Source organism: Brassica napus, unplaced genomic scaffold (assembly GCF_020379485.1).
Source record: "Brassica napus cultivar Da-Ae unplaced genomic scaffold, Da-Ae ScsIHWf_1314;HRSCAF=1877, whole genome shotgun sequence".
Lineage (NCBI taxonomy): Eukaryota > Viridiplantae > Streptophyta > Magnoliopsida > Brassicales > Brassicaceae > Brassica > Brassica napus.
The window spans coordinates 200,201-221,759 of record NW_026014730.1 but is presented as its reverse complement, the minus strand read 5'-3'; the positions used below and the strand labels follow the sequence as shown (position 1 = coordinate 221,759).

General features: G+C 35.2%; 5 protein-coding genes and 1 long non-coding RNA gene across 6 annotated transcripts; 3 read left to right on the top strand and 3 right to left on the bottom strand.

Annotated features, from left to right (window-relative positions):
- Positions 1–446: 446 nt before the first annotated feature.
- Positions 447–2,176, bottom strand: LOC106451765 (protein CDC73 homolog). Its single transcript, XM_022719536.2, has 3 exons — positions 934–2,176; positions 751–833; positions 447–659 (listed from the first exon to the last, which is right to left on the bottom strand). The coding sequence occupies exons 1-3, from the start codon at positions 1,991–1,993 to the stop codon at positions 567–569; spliced, it is 1,236 nt and encodes a 411-aa protein (XP_022575257.1). The 5' UTR covers positions 1,994–2,176; the 3' UTR covers positions 447–566.
- A 329-nt stretch (positions 2,177–2,505) lies between these two features.
- Positions 2,506–3,382, top strand: LOC125596847 (uncharacterized N-acetyltransferase p20-like). The gene has a single exon (XM_048771862.1). The coding sequence runs from the start codon at positions 2,684–2,686 to the stop codon at positions 3,224–3,226; it is 543 nt and encodes a 180-aa protein (XP_048627819.1). The 5' UTR covers positions 2,506–2,683; the 3' UTR covers positions 3,227–3,382.
- Positions 3,383–4,724: 1,342 nt separating this feature from the next.
- Positions 4,725–6,905, top strand: LOC111211161. The gene has a single exon (XM_022712075.2). The coding sequence runs from the start codon at positions 4,725–4,727 to the stop codon at positions 6,903–6,905; it is 2,181 nt and encodes a 726-aa protein (XP_022567796.2).
- A 352-nt stretch (positions 6,906–7,257) lies between these two features.
- Positions 7,258–7,676, bottom strand: LOC125596852 (uncharacterized protein At4g04775-like). Its single transcript, XM_048771868.1, has 2 exons — positions 7,557–7,676; positions 7,258–7,467 (listed from the first exon to the last, which is right to left on the bottom strand). The coding sequence occupies exons 1-2, from the start codon at positions 7,674–7,676 to the stop codon at positions 7,258–7,260; spliced, it is 330 nt and encodes a 109-aa protein (XP_048627825.1).
- A 678-nt stretch (positions 7,677–8,354) lies between these two features.
- On the bottom strand, positions 8,355–17,101 carry LOC111211160. The gene is made up of 6 exons (XM_048771861.1): positions 16,989–17,101; positions 10,620–11,470; positions 9,842–10,546; positions 9,251–9,591; positions 9,104–9,185; positions 8,355–9,038 (listed from the first exon to the last, which is right to left on the bottom strand). Exons 2-6 carry the CDS (start codon positions 11,466–11,468, stop codon positions 8,355–8,357), a joined length of 2,661 nt encoding a protein of 886 aa, XP_048627818.1. The 5' UTR covers positions 11,469–11,470; positions 16,989–17,101.
- Positions 17,102–18,932: 1,831 nt separating this feature from the next.
- LOC111216053 lies at positions 18,933–20,432 on the top strand. Its single transcript, XR_007331284.1, has 5 exons — positions 18,933–19,064; positions 19,146–19,321; positions 19,394–19,571; positions 19,658–19,722; positions 19,925–20,432. It is a non-coding gene; the product is annotated as an uncharacterized LOC111216053 (long non-coding RNA).
- The last annotated feature ends 1,127 nt before the right edge of the window (positions 20,433–21,559 follow it).

Sequence of the window (21,559 nt, the reverse complement as noted above, 5' to 3'; positions counted from 1 at the left end):
ACGGAAGGAAAAACTGTGTCAGGTTCACATCAAAGAGAACATCCTATAGAATATGACAGACTTTAATAAACAGCAGAAGATAATAAGTATGTAGATAGGAACCCTGTATACATTACATACCGTTCACATATCGCTGGAGTCTTCACAGCTCAAGCTAAGCGGAAAGTAGAAACTTCCTCACCCATTCAATGGCTAATATTCTTGAAACATAGAACTTCAACCTGTAACAAACAAGATGAGACGAAGATATGACCACGAGGGCTTGTGTTACGCCCATATACGTTAACAAGAAAGTTTCAAGTCTCTGAATCTTGTGAATGTTATATTTGCATTGCAGGCTCTAGAAATATGATAATAATAATACATCAAAATGTATTAATAGATATCAACCTTTAGAAGAGACCAAGACACTTCAAACAAAGCCGACGAACAATTTAACTCACCAGTAATGGAAACAACTGCACTGCATAACATGTTTATCTTGCTAATGTTACAGAAGGTATAAAAATAATCAAAAACAAGAATGAAAATTGATACATAAAGTGGCTTTCTACAGCTGCTAGATGCTAAGAATGTGACCGAGACCGAACAAACTCCTCAAGTTTTTCCCACACTTCTAATGCTGCAGCCCTGTCTTGATGCCTCTTGTTCTTACTAATCTGAAAACACACAGAAGTTCCTCGATTCAGTAAATCATATCTCAATACGAGTATCAACATAAAAGCAGATAAAGCTTTAAAAATTTCTCACCGAGATAATCTTCACATTCCACTGCTTCACCGTCTTGGCTGATTCAATACTATCATCTTCAAACCGCAAGAAGAACCCAATTACTGCAAACAAAAGAAATAACCATTAAAACCTCAAGTCATTCAAATTTCAATCCCAAGAAAACCAAAAAAAGATTTGAACTTTAGAATCATTATCACTTACTCTTATTGAAAATCTCAACATGGTCCTTGAAAGGCCAATCCTTGAACTGCCAATCCTTCCCCAACACGAAAACCGCAACAACACGGTCCCAATCATCAGGCTTCAAAGCAGAAGGCTTATCCCTAACCTCATAAGCAGTCACAACCCTCTCCCTATCTCTACTAAACTTCTTCTGAACCGTAATACAATCCGGCTTCACCCCTTTCATCTCCTTAGCCTTAACATCATTCGGTATATAAACCCCATCCTCAAGAAACTCCTTCACATTGTAAATAGTAATCAGCGTCTGAAACGCACTCGGGACAAGAATAATCGGCACACCTTCCCCAATCTTCCTAAGCTTAGACTTAGGGTTAGCATCATAACCAGAATCATCTCCCCCGCCGCCGGTGAACCCTACAATGCCTCTCTCTTCAGCACCCATCAACCTACTCTTCGCGACCAAACCGTCTTTCCTCTGGTGAGACTCGATCCTCTGCCTCTCCTCTTCCCTCTTGGTCGAATTCACCAACACGCTGTGGAAATCTCTGTTCTTGCACTCGAGGATCGCGTCTCGACTCTTCAACGGCCTCTCGTTGGACCGAATCAGCATAATGTAATCAACGTCCTCTCCGCCGGACGATTTGCCGTAACCGTCGGCCTCTTCGATTGCGTTTTCTCGGGAGACGAAGGCCGAGTTGTCTTGATCGGGTCTGTACTCTTCGTTCTGCTTCTGGCTCTGCGCGTTCTGCTGCTGGAGCAGGAGGTAGTCGATCGAGTCGGAGGAGGCTACTCTCCCGGTGAGGTAGTCGAGGAGAGGCTTCCGATCCGGTAAGGTTACGGCGGGGACGGAGTTTTTGACGGTGGATTGCATGTACTCGCCGAGTTTGAGGTGGTGGTTCTTCACGTAGTGGACTAAGGCTTCTAGAGTGTAGAGGCTTCCGCCTTTGGATCTGTACGCCGTCTCCGTCGCGCAGGGGAAGGAGTAACCCGATCCGAATCGGTAATTGGCTCCGACCCGCTCGATTTTATCCAGGTCTCCGCGCGTCGTGAAGTCCTTGAGCACCGATAACGGATCCATTGCGAGAGAGAGAGATTATGATTTCGATCTTCGTGAGGAGTAAATTAGTAATTTTGAGATGTGAGGATCCGGTAATATGGGATAGATAGAGAGAGAGGCTGAGTTCGATCTTAGGGTTTATGCTAAGATGAAGCTCACAGAGATTCGTGAGGAAAAAAGGAAAAGATGAAGAGGAAGACGGTGAACTAGTGATTTTGGAGTTATAGGCCCATAATATAATGGGCTTTTACGCTCATTAGAGTTTTTTTTCTTTCTTAAACGGCAAATTATAAATTTTATTAGGATGATAATAAGGTCTCTGAATAGAAAGTATGGATTGATTAACCAATCAGGAGGATAATTTATACAATTTTGGAAATTTTTATTTTGAGGTCCTTTCCGAGCCAATAGAGAGTTTATCTTAGGGTTTATGCTCAAGCATTGTGAGGAGAGAAGTGTAAGGAAGTAAATTAGTAGGCCCACAGTAAGCCCGATAACATTCTTTGCGGGTTTATGCTACGAACTCCGAAGCTTCGTGAGGAAAATAATAAGAATGTAAATTAATAATTTACAAGGTAAATATGAAAATATAGGCCCAAACTGTTAATGGGCTTTTAAACCCAATATAACTATTTCTGTAGATTTTCTGGTATAGCTCGTTTTAGAGTATTTAATTGCGATACAAGTTACACAGCTTTTATAACCATAACCATGGAAACGTCACCAAGTATCTTCCTCCGTCCGTTTGATCTCTCAGACGCCGAAGACGTTCTTAAATGGGCCGGTGATGATGACGTCACACGTTACCTTCGATGGACCTCCGTTAAAACCGTGGAAGAAGCCCGACAACACATCCTTCAAACGGCCATACCACACCCGTGGCGCCGTTCCATTTGTCTTCTCAAAGACGGCCGTTCGATAGGTTGCGTCTCCGTCAGGCCTGATACTGGCGATGGTAGGTGCCGAGCTGACCTTGGATACGCCGTCTCTAGACAGTTTTGGGGACGGGGGATAGCCACGGCGGCGGTGAGGATGGCCGTGGAACAAGCTTTTGAGATTTTTCCGGACGTGGTGAGGCTACAAGCGGTGGTTGAGGTGGAGAATGAAGCGTCTCGGAAAGTTTTGGAGAAAGCTGGGTTTGAAAAGGAGGGTTTGCTTAAAAAGTATGGTTTTTGCAAAGGAGGTATTAGAGATATGTTTTTGTATAGTTTTGTTAAGGTCCTTAAGGAGGAAATGGGAGAAATAGGGAAGTAATAATGTTATAATATCAGGCTCTTACCGAAATGGTAGAGAAGAAAAAATGTTTTGAAAAAATGTTTACGGTAACGAGTGATGGTGCCGTAACTACTATATATGAATTCCTATTTTAATTGTGTTTGGCCCTGTAACTAAAGCCTAATGACTTGAAAACGTTTTTCTTCTTCTGTTTTAATATACGAAAGCCTAAGTTACAAAAAAAAAAACGAGTGTGGTGCCTTTTGTCTCCAACTCTCCATCTTCTTATAAGTTTTTTTTTTGGTAAAGTGGTGTCATATGAATTATGGGTCTACCAAGTATTGTTATCTCAGCTAAAAAGTTACTATAAATAGTTTAGAGATTATAAGACTTGGTGATATTTATGATAAAACTAATATTACATATTATATTGTGATTTTCGTGCTTCTCCGGTCGAAGATCCTAGATATCCAAGAAAAAAATGAATTAAGGATCTGTTGTTGGTGACTTTTTGTTTCTTCCTCATTGTCTTTCTTGTTCAATTGCCTCCACGAAAAGACTGAAAGAACCATAGTAGTTTAAACGTCATTAGAAGTATTATCCGAAAACATTATAGTTCATACAATAGATAGTCACTAACTTATAACACCATATAAGGTAGCTAGACCGATATGCACGCTACACGCAGAGTTCTTTGCTAAAAGTTTGTGTCACTATTATTTTTAGAAAGAAAAAGATAACCGTAGAAAAAAGGGAAAATTGGGAAAATAGAACAAGTAAATTAAGGTATTGTCCCTTTAGAACAAAATAAACTTTTGTCACTTTTGGACATTCACTACCCTTTTTGTATATAAAAATTCATATTAATTTTTTTAGAAGGCAAAAAATTCTGAAAAAATTGTATATTAGATGTAGATAAACAACTGCATATAAGAAAAATAAATTTGGATTCAAAAAATGTTTGAATAATAATTTCAAAAATGGGGTAAAGGGGTTAGAAAATCAGATCTACCATCTACGGAGGTTTAGAATATATAATCTAACAAAGACATAGTGATCTACTAGTCGTAGCATGCACAATACACCGAAAACATAAACAACTACTGGAGAAGAATATAAATTCCTCATTCCCTCTATGCTCTACGTAACTGGTAGATTTGATGCGCTACAAAAACTAATTAACCTACTAAGGTAGGAAATGCATTATTCGGATTGTATTTTTGTCTACACCAGTGGTATACAGTATTCTACCAGGTCTTCTAATTTCTAAATAGATAGAATGCAAATTCTACCTAATAAAATTACAAAATCCGGAAATCTAGCCAAAAACGGTTAGGAAATATTCAGAAAATCTTTTAAATGTTTTGAATTTCCTTTTTTAATTGTCTTTCCTAAAATCTTGTTTTCTTGTTCAACATACCACGATTTCTGAAATTCAACGTGGAAGTTTTCTTCATTTTTTAGTTCTTTCAAACTTTTGTCATTCTAAAATATGAAGATTAACATATATGCTTCATGTGGTTTGTGGAAATCGTCGATGAACAATGGATGGGGATTTCTTGTTGATGAAGAAAAAGGAGGCAGGTTACTTACTTTGGACACAAGTTCAAGCTTTGAAAACCTAAAGGCTATGGTGTGTGAAGACTTTGGAATTGATGTAAACATGGTCAATATAGAGCTGAGTTATTTACCTTCCGATTTGATCAATAGCATCTACTCACCCCCTGTTATCATCACCAGTGAAAGACAAGTTCGAAATTTTCTTACATATGTAAAGAACAAAGCTTCGACGCAGTTGTGTGTGAGTACTCAAGCCTCTAACATAGCGGAAGAAGGTAGTGAGTCGCCTAACAGAGAGGAAGCGCTTATGGAGTCTGACGATTCAAGTGATATGGATTCAGAACAAGATGTTGAGGTACCTGACAGTGAAGATGACAAAAAGTGTGACAAAGAAAAGATCAATGAAGATGGTGTTCGCTTTTCTTTGGTGGATGTTGTGAAGAAGGGTCAATCTTTTACTTCCAAAACACTTTTGAAGGCAGCATTCGAAATATGTGCAATGAAAAATAATTTCGACTACGTGGTTGTCAGATCGGATAAAAAAGTATGGTACATTCGTTGCTCAGATGATGACTGCACATGGCGTGTTCGTGCAGAGGGTTTAACAGGCTCATCGTATTTTATCATCAAAAAGTATGTACCTGATCATTCATGTGCTGCCTCCAATAGGAAGGGTTCTGTTAGGACAGTTTCAGCAAAAACAGTGGGTACTCTGATCATGCATAAGTATGAAACTGCTAAAGAAGGACCGAGATCGGATGATATAATCCAGTATATGCGTATGGTATATGGAGTTGAGATATCCTATTCTTTGGCGTGGGATGCACGTGAATATGCAATCAACGCAGTTAAAGGTATTCCGGAGAAAGGTTATGAAAAAATTCCTAAATACTTGCATATGATGAAGGAAGCTAATCCAGGGTCACACACATTTTATGAAAGGGATACAAAAGGGAGATTCAAATACCTCTTCATCTCGTTTGGTCAGAGTGTTCGCGGTTTCTATGCTGCAATTAGAAAAGTTATTGTGGTGGATGGGACTTTTTTGAAGAGCAAATACAAAGGAGTATTACTAGTTGCTACAGCATTAGATGGAAACTCGAGTTTATATCCTATTGCCTTTGGAGTTGTCGACTCAGAGAATGACCTCGCGTGGAACTGGTTTATGAGACAACTTAATATGGTCATTGCTGACGACCATAGTTTAGCTTTTGTGTCTGATAGGAATTCCTCAATTGCTAAAGCTATTGCGAGAGTGTACCCGCAAGCTCATCATGGAATTTGCATTCACCACTTGCTGAATAATGTTGTAACATATTTCAGCGGGAAAGGTGTGGCTGGTTTGGTTGCTAAGGCTTCTAAAGCTTATCGAGCTGCTGATTTTCGTAAGGTCTTCACTGCTATTTTCGCTATTAGTCCTGAAATTGGACAGTATCTCATAGATGCCGATGTGAGGAAGTGGGCTCGTTGTCAGTTTCCGGGTTACAGATATGATATTAGGACTACTAACCCTGCGGAGTCGATAAATGCAGCTTTGCGTACGCCTAGAGAGTTTCCAGTGATACCTTTGTTGGACAGCATTAGGGAAATGATGACTCGATGGTTTTTTAAACGTAGAACTTTAAGTTCTAAGCATTCGAAGCCACTAACCATTGCTGTGGAGAAGAAGATTGACAGAAGGATTGAGAAGGGTAAGACATTTAAGGTGTTTCCCGTTAGCGATCATAGGTTTTTAGTTCAAGGTGACACTTTCGACTGCTCGGTAGACTTGGTCAGACGCACGTGTTCATGTGGGAAATTCGATCTGATGAAAATCCCATGCAGGCACGCCATAAAAGCAGGCTTCAGTGTTGGAATAAGACCACACACACTCACAGACGACATGTACACTACTGCCTCATGGCGCTCGGCTTATGAAGAAAGCATAAATCCTATTAGCGTCCCTGAAGATGCATGGAAACTCCCATCTCATGTGGAGAAGTCAAAAATGCTTCCTCCAGAGAGTAGACGAGCTGCGGGTAGGAGAAAGAAACGCAGATACGAGACAGCCGAAGATAAGATCCGTTCGTCACAAGGAACTCAACGCTCTACAGTTCGGAAATGCAGTCGATGTGGGATTGAAGGTCACAACAGGAGAACATGTGATTTAGCAATATAAGATTCTCAATTTGTTCAATGCAAGTTATGTTTCAGAGACTATGTTTTTCTTTTTATTTCGTTTTATGCAAGTTATGATTGAGAGACTATGTGTTCTTCATGTTTTATGCAAGTTATGTTTCAGAATTTTCATGTTGAATTTTAGATCTAATAGACTATGTGTTTTCTTCTTCAGATGATGATTGGAAGTTATGTTTCAGTTTGTTCATGTCAAATGATCCAACTGGAAATCGTTTAGGTCTAAACATTAGAATTCTATAGAAGTTTTATTTTAACATTAAACAGAGAACCATTACATTATCAATCACGTTTGGACCAGAGACATAAAATAGTGAGAATGGATCCTAAACAACCTACATTGCACGGATTTCCTGGGAAACGAAGTCATAGGCACGTACAATCGAATTCTTATGTTTCATAACTTCCTCCTCAACTGTCTTCTTCATGGAACTTCTCAGATCTTCAATTTCCTCGCCAATTCTCGTTTGATGCTCATCCATCCTCTGAATCTCATCTAACAGAGCCTCGTCTACCCACTTAAAAAGATGGATTTCGTTCTTTCTCTGTTTGAAAACACAAAAACAAGTCAATCTCACATATGTTCATTCTCTGATCATATTGAATAATGATGAATAAGTAATTACAGATTTACCTGTATCCCAATCTCGCATCTGAAGAACCGTCGATATGGGTTCTCTTCTGTTTTTGAAACATATGTGACAATCCCCTTCCCACACCAGCATCTGGAAGGGATCCCTTCATTGTGATTCATGTTCGTCATTCTTTGTTGAGGAGGAACGAGATGTTTTTTTCGAGATGTAGGAGAAACAAACGATGGAATATATAGGGTTTCAGGCCATTTGATGGTCTTATATAAGATTTTTTTAGGTCAAACAATCTTCCTCTCGGGTTGGAAGTTAGGGTAAAGTTGTATGTGTTTTGATTATTAAGATTTGTCTTGATTAGTAAGATCTTTTTCTGATTTAAAAGGTTTGTGTGGATTCAATGGGTTGAGATCGTTTGTCATACTTCAGTAGCATTTAGGGTATACATAGGGGTTGAATAATGTTTGTCATTCTTTAGTGGCGTTTAGGGCATAGATAGGGGTTGAAATGGTTTGTCTTACTTTAATGTCAAATAGGGAATATTTAGGGGTTGATAAGAATTGTCATTCTTTAGTGGCATTTAGAGCATAAATAAGGTTTCAAATGAATTGTCTTACTTTAGTGTCAAATAGGAAATATTTAGTGGTTGATAAGGATTGTCTTCGCATACCACTCATTTAGGGAATATTTAGGGGTTAATAAGCATTGTCACAACACATAAATCGAACAACTAAATGTTTCAAATAAAGTAAAAACTAAAGAGTAACTACAAGAATCAAATTCAAGAGTCAAATAAGAGAGCCAATAACAACCTATTTCCTTAACAAGTAATAAACGAAAGAACTTCAATCAAGTTCCACTAGAGGATTTGTGATCGTCTTTGGAGGAGTGTATTGTGCCATTCTCAAAATAAGCTCAGGATCATTGGCAGCTTCCCATAGGTCGTAAACAATCTTTTGGCGCGCTTCTCGAATGTTGTTGTCATTCACCGGGGCGAAATCCAAGCCTAGAAGATGACATTCAATGTGCTTCAAGGCATACACTCCACAATCACTGCTACTCTTGTTTAATAAGTAGGGCATTGGGGCGTAACTGACAGTATATTGCTTGACCTTGAGTTGCTGCCGATTCTTTGATGAGTGAACAGATTTGACAATCCTAGGGATGAGAATGGCAAATGGCTCTACTTCCTTGTTGTATTTCAATCCCTCACAGTCAAAGACCTCTATCGACCGAGAAACAAAGTTGACACACATAGAGATCCAGTGTTTACCGACATTTAGAGGCACATACATGCGTGTGACGTCAAGATCCCACGTCAGTCCTGTTCGTCCGTGTGGTGGAAGTTCACCAATGCCGTACCGGTGAAGCAATTCAGATACTTTGAATTTCTTCTTGTCCTTCCGAAACTCATCGAAAGAGGTCTTCATTTGATTACTGAACATGCAGCTCATGAATGCTACTTTTGTTGGTTCCCATCGTCGCAAAGTAGTCCTCTCAGTGAATAAGTACATCATAGCATCAATTTCCTGAAAGTTTTATAATAGATTGTAACTCATGTACTGAAAATATCAAGGAACACATTTAGACTTACGTGATTCAAAAGCCACTCTGTAGGTCCCATGACGCGTGCTGCTAACACACTTGTTAACATAGAAGGTCCAATTTTCAGTTCACTGCAATGCAAAATTCAGTTAAAAATGATACTATTCTAACGTTTTGAGAAACAATATAAACTTACTTGGAAGTTGAGGACCACTCAATTATTTTGGCCCATCCATCCTCAGGGACAAACACTAGTGAGTGATCAATGTCATGCACCCGGTCCTCAAGTAATTCCTCATCTTTTAGAGTAGGTGGTTTCCAATTCGGAGGCTTAAATGAAGACAGTGGAGTAACCCATTCTGCTGGTTCGTCGTCCTTGATTTTTTGTGAGGGATCAAAGCCTTTAACATGTGATGCTTGAGAAAGGTTTCCCACGGCGTCTTGTAAAAATTCTTGTGTCCCCTTATCTACATAGGTCGATGATTGTGACAAATTCTTCAAAAAATCAAACATGTCATCGTCATCAGTTTTAACTTCCTGTAAATAAAGCGAAGCATAACAACATTAATAGGAAATAGAGTCAACATATTCACAAAATTACATTACAAAATAGCCAAGCTAACATGTCATAGTTATCAGTTCACTTCATAGCAAACAAAAAGATACATTACAAGCCGATATGCAACATAGCACAATACAAGGACATTACAAAATAGTCAAACCACATAAACACTTACAACGGAAGATGTTTCGTCCTACATAATTCAAAGCTTCATGTTTTGGTTACCTTTCTTACTGGCCGAGGGCTACGACGAAGCGGAGGAGGATCAACACTCACAGATGCCTTGCCTTTGCCTTTTCCCTTTGCTCCTGAAGGACCCGGACTCTGTGATGATTTCTCTTGCTCTTTCCCAAGTGTTGCAGAAGGACAGAGAATCTCAGATGCTATGTCTCGTCCCACTGCAACTGAAGGACCCGTAATCTGCGACACTGTTGCCTTCAGTTGAGCCATCTCATTGTCGACCTTGTCAAAACGCTCTTGTATGTCCTTCTGCAGCAGCTCCTTAAAAGAATTGAAAGAAGAGTTGAACAAACCTTCAATGAAGGTCTTCATATCACCGGAGACAACACTGTTATGTTCAGCCGCTCTTTGACAAAGAAGTTGTTTCTTTCGAGACTCGACACCAGGATCAATTAGCTTACGCTTCCCCCTTTTTGTAACAACAGCTGGTTCCTCTTCAACAACAGCCGGTTCCTCCACAGGTGTTTCTGTGACATTTTCAACTTCGACATCCTCTTCTGCGTCAGATAACTCCATATTTGGAGGCAGAGTCTCAACTTCCCAAGTGAATTGCTTCCAGTCTTGTTTGGCACTGATCAGAGCAACAATGCGATTGACTCTTTCGTCATTCTTCTCATCTTCCCTAAAGAACTCAGCATTATCAGTTGCATCCAAGCTTCCAGTAGATGATATAAACGGGAACAGCTCTCCCTGAAAAAAATGAAACAATAAGCTTCAGTTGTTCGATTATTGAACTCAACTTTAATATAAGAAAGATAACTACCTTATCAAAGTTGGACTCTAGGCTGGTGATATCTTGATATGATACTTTTCCACTTCCTTTCCAATTCCTACATCTCACTTTCGTCAAGTTGTTTTTGATCTTTTTACCCACCATAGAACCGATGTCTGGGATTGCCTCCATAATCCATATCTGAAACGCATATGAGAATCCATCCAATACATAGCTGTTCTTCAGATGCACATCTTCCCTTGCTTTGAATATTGATGCAAGCAGCTCATCATAGGCGCGAAGACCCCAAGGATACATCCTCATTTTCTCAAAATCCATCACCAAACGGATGAACTCGTGAGGGATAAACACTCTCAAATCCTTCGCAATGACGAATCCATGTATTATACACAGATACACTAGTCGCACCCTGTCCACATACGTCCACTCCTTACAGACTTTAAGGAGCTCATCCCTTATAACCAATAAGTTGATCTTCTTATTTTCCTTCAGCACCGTGCTCCAGAACCCCTTATCACTCTTCCAGTTATTGAAGTCTACGTCGGGTTCTTCTTTGAACTTCAATCCAGTCACAGCATAAAACTCTTGCATAGAAAACCTGAGAGGCCTCTTTGCAAATAGAAACCACAACTCGTGAAGCTTGGAAACCTTGAGCTGCTTGAATATGAAACTGTGAATAACCTTTCCTGAGTAAATAAGCTTGTTCTCTACGATTGCCAGAATCGGACCGAAGACAGGGTCTTTCAAAACTTCTTGATACTCATCCCTGAGAACCACCTTCAGCGTCCCCAGAATCGTGCGCCTACAGGTGTTGTTAATCTTATCAATCTTGGTCTCAGCTCCTTCTTCAATAAAGCGTTTTGGAAACTGGTAATCCATTCCTATAAAACATGAAATCATAAACATCAACTCATTAGCCTTTTAAGTCCATTACGAATTCAAAACACAAAGCAAATTCAATACCAAACAAAATATAACTCAGAATCGTATAGAACAAGAACTACGATGACCTCACAATCAACTCAACCCACAAACGAAAATCAAAATGCGATTCGATTTGTATTTTTAAACAATTCATGCTCTTTATACTACATGCACGTAAACAAAAACGGAAAAAAATCAGAAAGGGGATTTCCAAACCCTAACCTTCAATTCTCTGTAATCGATGATTCAAAAAGAGTAAAGACGACAGAAGGAGGACGAAGGAGAGATGTGACGACGATATCGTCGTCTCCGACGAACTTGAACGGATAAAATAAAGAGAGAGTCGACGGCGGAATCGCCTTTTGTTCCTTATGAAACGGGAGTCGGAGACAAAGAAAGTGAAGCAATTTTTCACTGAATCCGTTTGTTTTTTACTTCTTACTATTAACCTATTTTATTAAAAAGGACAAAACAGGTTTTTCATTTTTTTTTGTTCTAAAGGGACAAAGTTTGGGTTTTTTATTGTAAGGGGACAAAGATATGCTTTTTTTGTTCCTTATCGGCAAAAATCCCTAGAAAAAATGAAAGCCCTAAAAGACAGAAATCGAACGAATGTTGATACAAAAGATCCAACTAAACTCAATGTAATGCTAAATGCAGTAAAAAGTTACAAAAAACAATAATTTAGATGCAGCCTTATAGAACACAAATTAAAAAAAGGGAAAACTGAAAAAATTGGACACTTTGAACTTTTGTCTGTCACAATAAGACTTCTCATACTTTTGACAATTTTGGACATGTTTTACCCTTTTTTAATGAGAAAAATAGTAAATTGAATTTTAAAAATGTAAAAAAATATAAAAAGTGTTGGAAACATAAGTATGACAATATATATGTTTAAACTTTAAAAAAAAATTGGAATCATATTTTATTTTATCTTCTAGGTACAGTTAGAAAATTCATTTTAGTAATCTACCTAGTTTATATGTGTGATTCTAAGTTTTAAACATAGATATATCTAGGGTATATACTGTAAACTAACATTTCTTGTATAATCTAGCACAGATAGAATTGATTACGTTATAATCAAGAAAGATGTCTTCGGTCTACCTACAGTTTGATAACGATATATAGCCACAATTCAATGATATATGTCGGTTATATTACGTGACATAACTTGTTCTGCCTTTTACCTTATATGACGCCTTAAAGAAGAATATGTTTCTCGCCTACTATATTTTGTTCTGCGTAGCTAGTATACATATTCTAGGTAAATCCGGAAAATATGGAAACTTTCATATTCAATTGAAGATGTTTCCTGAATCTAAACTATATAACATCATAAATCTCTCAAAGAATATTTTATTTAATATCTTTAATAAATTTAGTCTAAACCAAAAATCTGGAAGTTCCATATTTTTTTTAAATATCTTTACTAAATACCGATTAATCGGGGATTAATTTTAAACACCGTTTTTCAATTTTCAGAAAATTGTTTATATTGCATAGTGATTTGTATAGAGAACATTATTTATTGATGGGGCCTACTGGGAATTGGGTAGGTTTATGTTGCATGGTTGTCAGGTTCGATCCCCAAGAAGCGCATTTTGTTCTTTTTAGTGTTTATTTTCATTAATGGCATAACCGTAAATAAGTCATCATCTTTCTTGACAGTTTTTAGGGTTACAGAGATATTTTTACAGAGCCACCATGCATTCTTTGATTGATTTCGTCCATTATTTTTGCATTTTTTTTGCTGGGTATGGTTTAAATTTGTAGATTTAGCATGTATCTTCCAATTTCAAGCTTTCAAAACTTAAAAACGTGAATAATTTTGGTGACTCCGATTTAATGGCCGCCTTTAACAAAGGATCTAATCAAGAACAAAAGAAAATCACCCATCAAATCAAATACGAAATAAAATCGAAGATGCTATAAACCATCTTCACATGACACAATGCGAAATCAAAGAGGCTAAGAAGGATATCAAGTAAAGATGAAGACAATAATCTGAGAAGATAAAGAAGAAGATGAGAACAGAAACCTCATAAAGGTATTTGTGAAAAAATATCGTGCTTTGAATTGTGGAAGAAGAAAGAATGAAACAGACACAATTACGTAACTGATAATGCTTTTGATTTTTCTTTCCATCTCTAATGTAAAAACAATTATAAATAAATATAATTAATAAACATTCTATATTTTAATTAAATTAAAATTTCAATAATCTAAGGGTATAATCGTATTAACATTAATTAAAATCTTAATAGGACAAAAACTTAGACAAAATCTTATTGTGACAAATCAAAGTTTAAAGTGTCCTATATTTCTAATTTTTCCTTAAAAAGGATATTGCATCCTTACGGAAACGGCTGCGATAATGTTCAAAATAAAGCTTAGAACAATAACAATAAGCGAACTTGACAGAAATAAACTGGTATCCCTTATATATTGATTGAGGAACATTTGAAAAGATGTAACCTCAATTTTGTATTAATTAAAAGAGGTCCCAATGCATAGGTGGCACTCAATTAGGTAGTCAATTACATTCAATTGAAAAATAAGTAGGTCCACATTCGATTTTTATATGTTGTTAGATACATAAGTTGGTCAAACTATATGATATAATGATATGATATGATATTTTCTTTCCTTAAATAAAACCTACGGAATTACCATAAATGACTAATATATATATGACAATTAATGAGTTTAATAATAAAGATTTGATAACAATGTATATCTCCTCCATCATTTTTTGTTTAATTTTATATTATTAAAATAAATTAAACAATCAAATTAGCTATAAAAATAAAATTTAGATTTTTTCGTATATGTTATATTTTGAATTTTTAAAAACGACAATAAATGACTAAAACTATTAAAATTATTATGTTAAAAATTAATGATCAATGGTTTAACATTTTTATTATAAGAAGATACACATGATTTTAAAACCATATGAGTAAAAAATATCATTTAATAATAAAAAATATATATATATATATATATATATATATATATATAAACACTATATACCATAAGATTACATAAATATTTTAATATTAAAACTTTCAATGAATTTTCAAGAACATTTATAAATTATAAACTTATTAAAGATTTCAGATTGAAAATTTTGTTATCGATGATTTAAATATTTTGTTATAAAACGATATGAACGATCATAGAACCGTATGATTATAAATTTTTATTTAATAAATAACTATATAAAATATACTATTCCTAAAAAAATAGGTTGGTCCATCTTAACTTATATTATACTTTTTATTAAACTAACTATCGAATTGATAAATAACGTACCAAAAAATGTTTTGCACTTTCCTTAAATAAAAGCTACGAAATTACCTAATATGATTAACTTATATGTGAAAATTAATTATAATGAATAATAAATATTTGATAACAATTTTTGTATCTTAGTTCTTTTTTTAATTTTATATTATTAAAATATATTTAAAAATCACATTAAATATATAATAAAACATTTATAATTTTTCTTATATGTTATATTTTGAATTTTTCAAAACGTCTATAAATTATTAGAAATTTGAAGATCCCCACTCTGAAAATTTTGTGATCAATAGATTATTTTTTTTGTCATAATAAGTTACAAATGATCATAAAATTGTATTAATATGAACTTTTATTTAATATTATAAGAAGATACACATTATTTTAAAACCATATGAGTAAAAAATATCATTTAATAATAAAACATATATATTTATATATATATATATAGATTATACTATATACCATAAGATTACATAAATATTTTAATATTAAAACTTTCAATGAATTTTCAAAAACATTTATAAATTATAAACTTATTAAAGATTTCACATTGAAAATTTTGTTATCGATGATTTAAATATTCAGTTATAAAATGATATGAATGATCATAGAACTGTATGATTATAAATTCTCATTTAATAAATGACTATATAAAATATACTATTCTTAGAAAAATAGGTTGGTCCATCTTGACTTACATTATATTTTTTATTAAACTAACTATCGAATTGATAAATAATCTACCAAAATTTTTTTTGCACTTTCCTTAATTAGAAGCTACGAAATTACCTAATATGATTAACGTATATATGAAAATTAATTATTATGAATAATAAATATTTGATAACAATTTTGGTATCTTAGTTCTTTTTTTTTAATTTTATATTATTGAAAGATATTAAAAATCACATTAAATATATAATAAAAACATTTATATTTTTTCTTATATGTTATATTTGAATTTTTCAAAACGTCTATATATTATTAGAAATTTGAATATTCCCACTCTGAAAATTTTGTGATCAATAGATTATTTTTTTGTTATAATAAGTTACAAATGATCATAAAATATAACGCATATGAATTTTTATTTAATAAATATTCAAACTAAATTATATATATATATATATATATATAAACACTAATGATTTAAAGCAACAAGATTGGCTGATCAATTTAGTCGTCCAGTTGAAATCTTTCAAAAGTATGTGAAAGACTAAAGTCAAAGTAAATATGGATTTAGAATAGTAGTTATATTTTACTAACCAAATACCAAAAAAAACTGAACCGAACCGAAACCAACCCGATATCCGGATTGAATACCCGTAATCCAAATGAAGCCAAACTATTGTTTCATTCTCCAAAATATAATAAAAATAATAACTAAATTCCGCGCAAGGCGCGGGTCTTATCCTAGTATACTTTTAAATTCGAAATATTTACTAGTTGTAAGTAGGAGCCAGTTGAAAAGAAAGAAAAAAAACGGAAGTATCTTAGGAGGTGTTATTGGTTTATATATTTTGCTTGATTTAGAAATCCATACAGTATTTATAAATCCAAGTAAAATATACAAATTTTCAAATTCTCACGGATTAGTATTTACAAATCCGGAGGTTTTCCCTCGGATTTGGGCCTTTGTATTTTTAACAAAGAAATCCATGCAAATCCATTCAAATACATTATGAAATCAAATCTATTAATAAATCCGTATGATTGAATAACACTTGATTTGAATTAGAATTTATAAATCATTAAACGAATAACACATGATTTCAATATGTATTTTAAAATCATAGAACCAATAACACTAGATTTAATTTGAATTTTCAAATCCATCAAAATACACCAACCAATAACCCCCACTTAATAAGGTTTAATTGTTCCGGAAAAACTTAATAAATGCTCTTTGGTTTGCAAAGAAAAAGATGTTTACGGCAACGAGTGATGGGCCCCCTTTGGTTATGTTATCATAATGTCATAAGGTGTTCACATCGTGCCATATGAATTATGATCTATCGCGACTTTTTCTTAGTCTTAGTCAGAGGCGGAGGTACGCTGGTCTTAGTGTTTTCTTGTTCGTTTGCATGAAAAGGATGAAGTAACTATATTAAGGTCCACTGTCTACCCTTGGTTATGTTTGAGAATTGGAAATGGCCAAACCTGTCGGTTTTGGAGCGATAATTGGAGTCCGTTTGGTTGCATCTCTGACTTCTTGAACCTTCCTCCATCCTCTCGTCTGGGAATCTCAAGAACCGCTACTCTGTCAGACCTGAATGAGAATGGAAATTGGCTGCTTCATGCAGCAAGATCGGAGGAGCAAGTTCAGATTCAAGTATACTTATCAAGATACTTATCAACTATCTTTCTCTCGGAGGAGGAAGACCAGTATGAGTGGATAATCGATGGTTCAAGGAGCACTACTTTTTCGACAGGAGCAGTCTACAGAGAGCTTAAACATCACAATCCGGTGGTGAGTTGGAGCAAGACAGTATGGTGTCCAAGGGGTACCCCTAAACACAGCTTCCTTGCGTGGCTGTTTGTCCTGAACCGCTGCCCCACTAGAGACCGCCTGCTATCCTGGGGGCTTAATACACTCTCTTCCTGCCTTCTCTGCAACTCCGCTGACAAAAGCCGTAATCATCTCTTTTTTTACTGTTGTTATTTTGACAGATCTGGAACATAATTGGAACTAGATCAGTTCTTTATGCATCTCCTTTGTGGGACCAGACTCTCTCTGCTCTTCAACATCTGTCGGGACCGAGACATGCAAAACTCCTAGTTCTCTTCGCGTGGCAGTGCACCATCTATCTCATCTGGTCAGAAAGGAACGCTCGGTTGCATATAAGCATCTATCAGCCTCCAGACTCAATCATCTCCTCCATTGCAGCTTACATCAAAACAAAAATAGCGGCGATCATCTTCAATCTTCCAATTCTGGTATCGGTGATCTCTATCTTTCTGACTTCCTACTGGATCAAAATATTTCCCACTTGAGCTTTTCTAAATTGTGGTTCAATTATATGGAACTATGGATTTGTGTTTGTATTAATGGACAAGGTCCACGAAACTGTCCGCTGGACCGAAGTCTTTTGTAATTTGCTTTATGTTTTAAATAGAATGTCTTTTTTCAAAAAAAAAAAACTATATAAATGAAGTTATGATCTTAGCGTCATTAATTCAGGAAAAAAGTTTTGCCGGTGGGTTTGCCATAATCCACTATATACGGTTCAATTTTGATGGTAAATTTAATAAACCAATCAAAACCAATGTGCTTACACAGAAAAGTTCTATTTCTGCCGAGCAAGAACACATAAGAATTATTCTTTTTACGATATATGTTGTTTCTACTTCTTATTGCGTTTCAACCGATTAATATTTCTTAACTAATAGTGTAAATGACCAAAAAATATCACAATACTAAAAGGGAGATAATCTCAACAGATAGATGGTCCACGTAGATTAGAAAAATTATCCAATAAGGACCTTTCTTTTTGACGTGTCATATATGGCTGAAATATAGTGAATTTTTGTATGGGTTTTATGAAAATTATCACTCTGACCCATCCCAGCCCATGTAGAGAACAGACGGAGAAACCTTTTATCGTTTCACGCTTTCTCCTCCGACTCTTCCACTTCATCTTCTCCCATGTATAGATTTGTTTGCTTTGCCAAACTTTATCAGTTCTATCCACTTCCCCTTGATCCTTCTCCTATATAAATCTCTATGTACAAACCTAAATCCACCCAAAATCAAAACCTACTCTGAAGAAGTTACATCCATCGACACTTTAGTCTAAACCTATCTGCACGATCTCTACTTCTACTCTGCGACCGTCAAATTGAAAATGCAATTCCTCCGGTAAAAGCTCAGTCACGGTCGTAGTTCCGTCACCGCTGAATCATCATCATCCAGGTTCTTACCTTGTGACGTCTCTCACCTTTGTCGATCCATCGAGAATCTACTGTAAAAAAAATCAGTTCCCGTTGATGGAGAGATCGTGAAGAAGGTTGGTCAATCTGTTTCCTGTAATCAAAAAAGTGATTGGTCTTCTGAAGAACTATGCTTTTGTGTGCGTGTGCGAGGTATATAATTCACTTACAAACTTTATATTACATGGATAAGATTCCAGATTTGGTGTTTGGGTTTATATGTGACATTTGAACTTATGTGTGATTTTTAAGCACAACGAGTGTTTGGGAATAGATGGACTGAGATACAAAGGTGGATTCAGGCAGGTAGAATACTGGCTCTAATGGTGCTTCAAGTCATGATTGTAGGATCAATCATTAATGTTTTATACTTCTCTATGTTTGTAGAAAGGATAAGGCTGTGAACAGGTTTACGAGACTTCGTGTGAAGAGAGCCAAGCATGAAACTATGGCTAGCGAGAACAACTCAAACAATAAAAGAATGTTCTTCTTAGATGGTAGTTGTACTCCAGCGAATATGAAACTCTTATTGCCAATAGAACAAGGATCTAGCTCCATGTAAGGTCTGATTCTTTTCCCTTTCTATGCTCCAAAGTTGTGATCAAGCATTTCTCTGACTTGAAATCTGTGTTTAGTTCTTCTCTTCCAGGATAGCTGCCTTACATTACACGTTATGTCTCCACAGTGAGTTATTTATGAGCATCACAAGGTGGAAACTTTCCTCACTCCCTCATGAGTGACTGGAGGACAATCTAAAACTATTAGTCTGGACAAGCGAAAGTTAACAATCCTCTTTGACAACCCCAACATCTGGTACTCACTTATACTACATCTTCAAGTTCCCCGTTTAAACTTCAAGATAAATTTTTTTTTTATTGTTCTGTTTCTATTGACCATAGAAAATGGAAGGAAAAAGCCTTTTGCTGGATCCTTTTTATGCAGAAGGAATCGTCCGTCAGAAAATGTAAGAGCTCTATATTAATTGGCTTCCTTATCTGCTTAATTTTAGTTTGGAGAGTGGTGTTGATGAGTGAGTCTCTCTGTCTGAATATGTAGAAGAATTGTGCTCATGAAAGGAAGCATCACTATTTAAGATTATTCTAATCCAAGTGAAATCTAAAAGTAACTTCTAATGCTAATAAATGTATATTACATATTTGAGTTAGGGATCGAAACGGTGGCTATTGATGCAGCCAAAGACATGGTACTGTCAAAGGAACAATGGATGTTAAAGAACTTGTGCTTTTACTGGCCAAAAACTCAATGAACCATCAATCTCTTCTTCTGGTCAAAGACTGTGCCACCCCTCCCGCCTTAAAGAAAGAAGTCTCGGCTGCAGGAGAAAGAGACAAAGAAGGAAGGGAAGTTGGAGAGAAGAAAACAGAGGGTGGCTAGAAGAAGAAAGAAGTTGTTGACGGCAGAGAAGAGAGAAAACGAAAGATGTTGGAGCTGGCAGGAAGAAGAAGAAAGAAGCCAGGCGTGGTGAGAAGAAGTGGGGTCAAATCATTGTCACACGTAAGATTATAAGTTCATACAAGTATATGCATTGTCTTAAATTTTTCTGACGGACATCTCTATAACTATAATTTTCAACTACTACCAAAATAAAACTTGGAAGGAACGAGAAATATTGTATACACTCTAATCTAATAAAGTTATAACTATTATTCTTAATCTTTAATTATGCTAAACTCTTTTTACATGCAATTATAAAATATATGTACTTTCTCTTAATTTATGTTTTTCTTATTGAGTACTCTTTCTTATTTAGGTTCCATGAAGAATTTAAAAGAAAATAGTAGAATTCATCTGTTTAATTTTTTTCCTTCAACATGATTACCAATTAAAACAATAAATTGTACAAAACAATCAACCACCATTTTTATTATTTAGTTTTCTTAGCTAAACAATTAAATATGATCTCCGTAATATGCTTTGTTTCATGGCTTCCCTTCTTGAACGATATTCTCAGTACGGAGACTGCAAGCAAGGGTATGTCTCAGTTTTTTTGCCTGCAACGTCCTTAGATCTCTTAATCCCAGTCAGCTCCAAAATCATATCTTAATCCAGTCACTGGAGTTATTATAACAAAGAATCATTAAAACTGCAAACCAACATAAGAAAAAAGACTAAGCGTCATTGTTGGTTTAATATGATTTAAATATCAAGTTTTGGTAATGGTTCGTTTAAAAATTTTGTTCTTTAGTTTGGTCTGGTTTGGACAATGATATTATTTTACGTTTGGATCAATTTTTTTGATTCAATTTATTTATATTAAGAAACTGTTCAATTTGGTATTAGAACTCAATGATTATATAGTGAAACAAAGTTTAAATCAGTTGTAAATATTACAATTGTTTTATGCAAAAAAAAACAAAATGTATTTAAATGATAACCATATTTTGTTAGATTTTACTCATCTTACTTATTATCCTATATATATGATTTTAAATTTGTTATATACAAGACAATGAATACGTACATACAACCAAATTTTATTTATTTTTTTATGAATTTAACGTTATAGTCGATTGTAATATATATACACGGCTTATGTTCATAAATATAAACCTTTTTAAGTTAACTTAAAATTATACGAATATTCCGGGCGTAGCCCGGAAAAATCCATAGTATTTTTAATTGTTAAGCGTTTCCTTCTCTGGATTTACACACAAATATTAATACGTCACTAACATGGCAGCATCTAAACACCATAAATAGTGAAATTTGTATTAAATATTAAATATTTGGCATTATACATTTCTGATGGTGGATCATATATTGAAAATTATAATATTTGA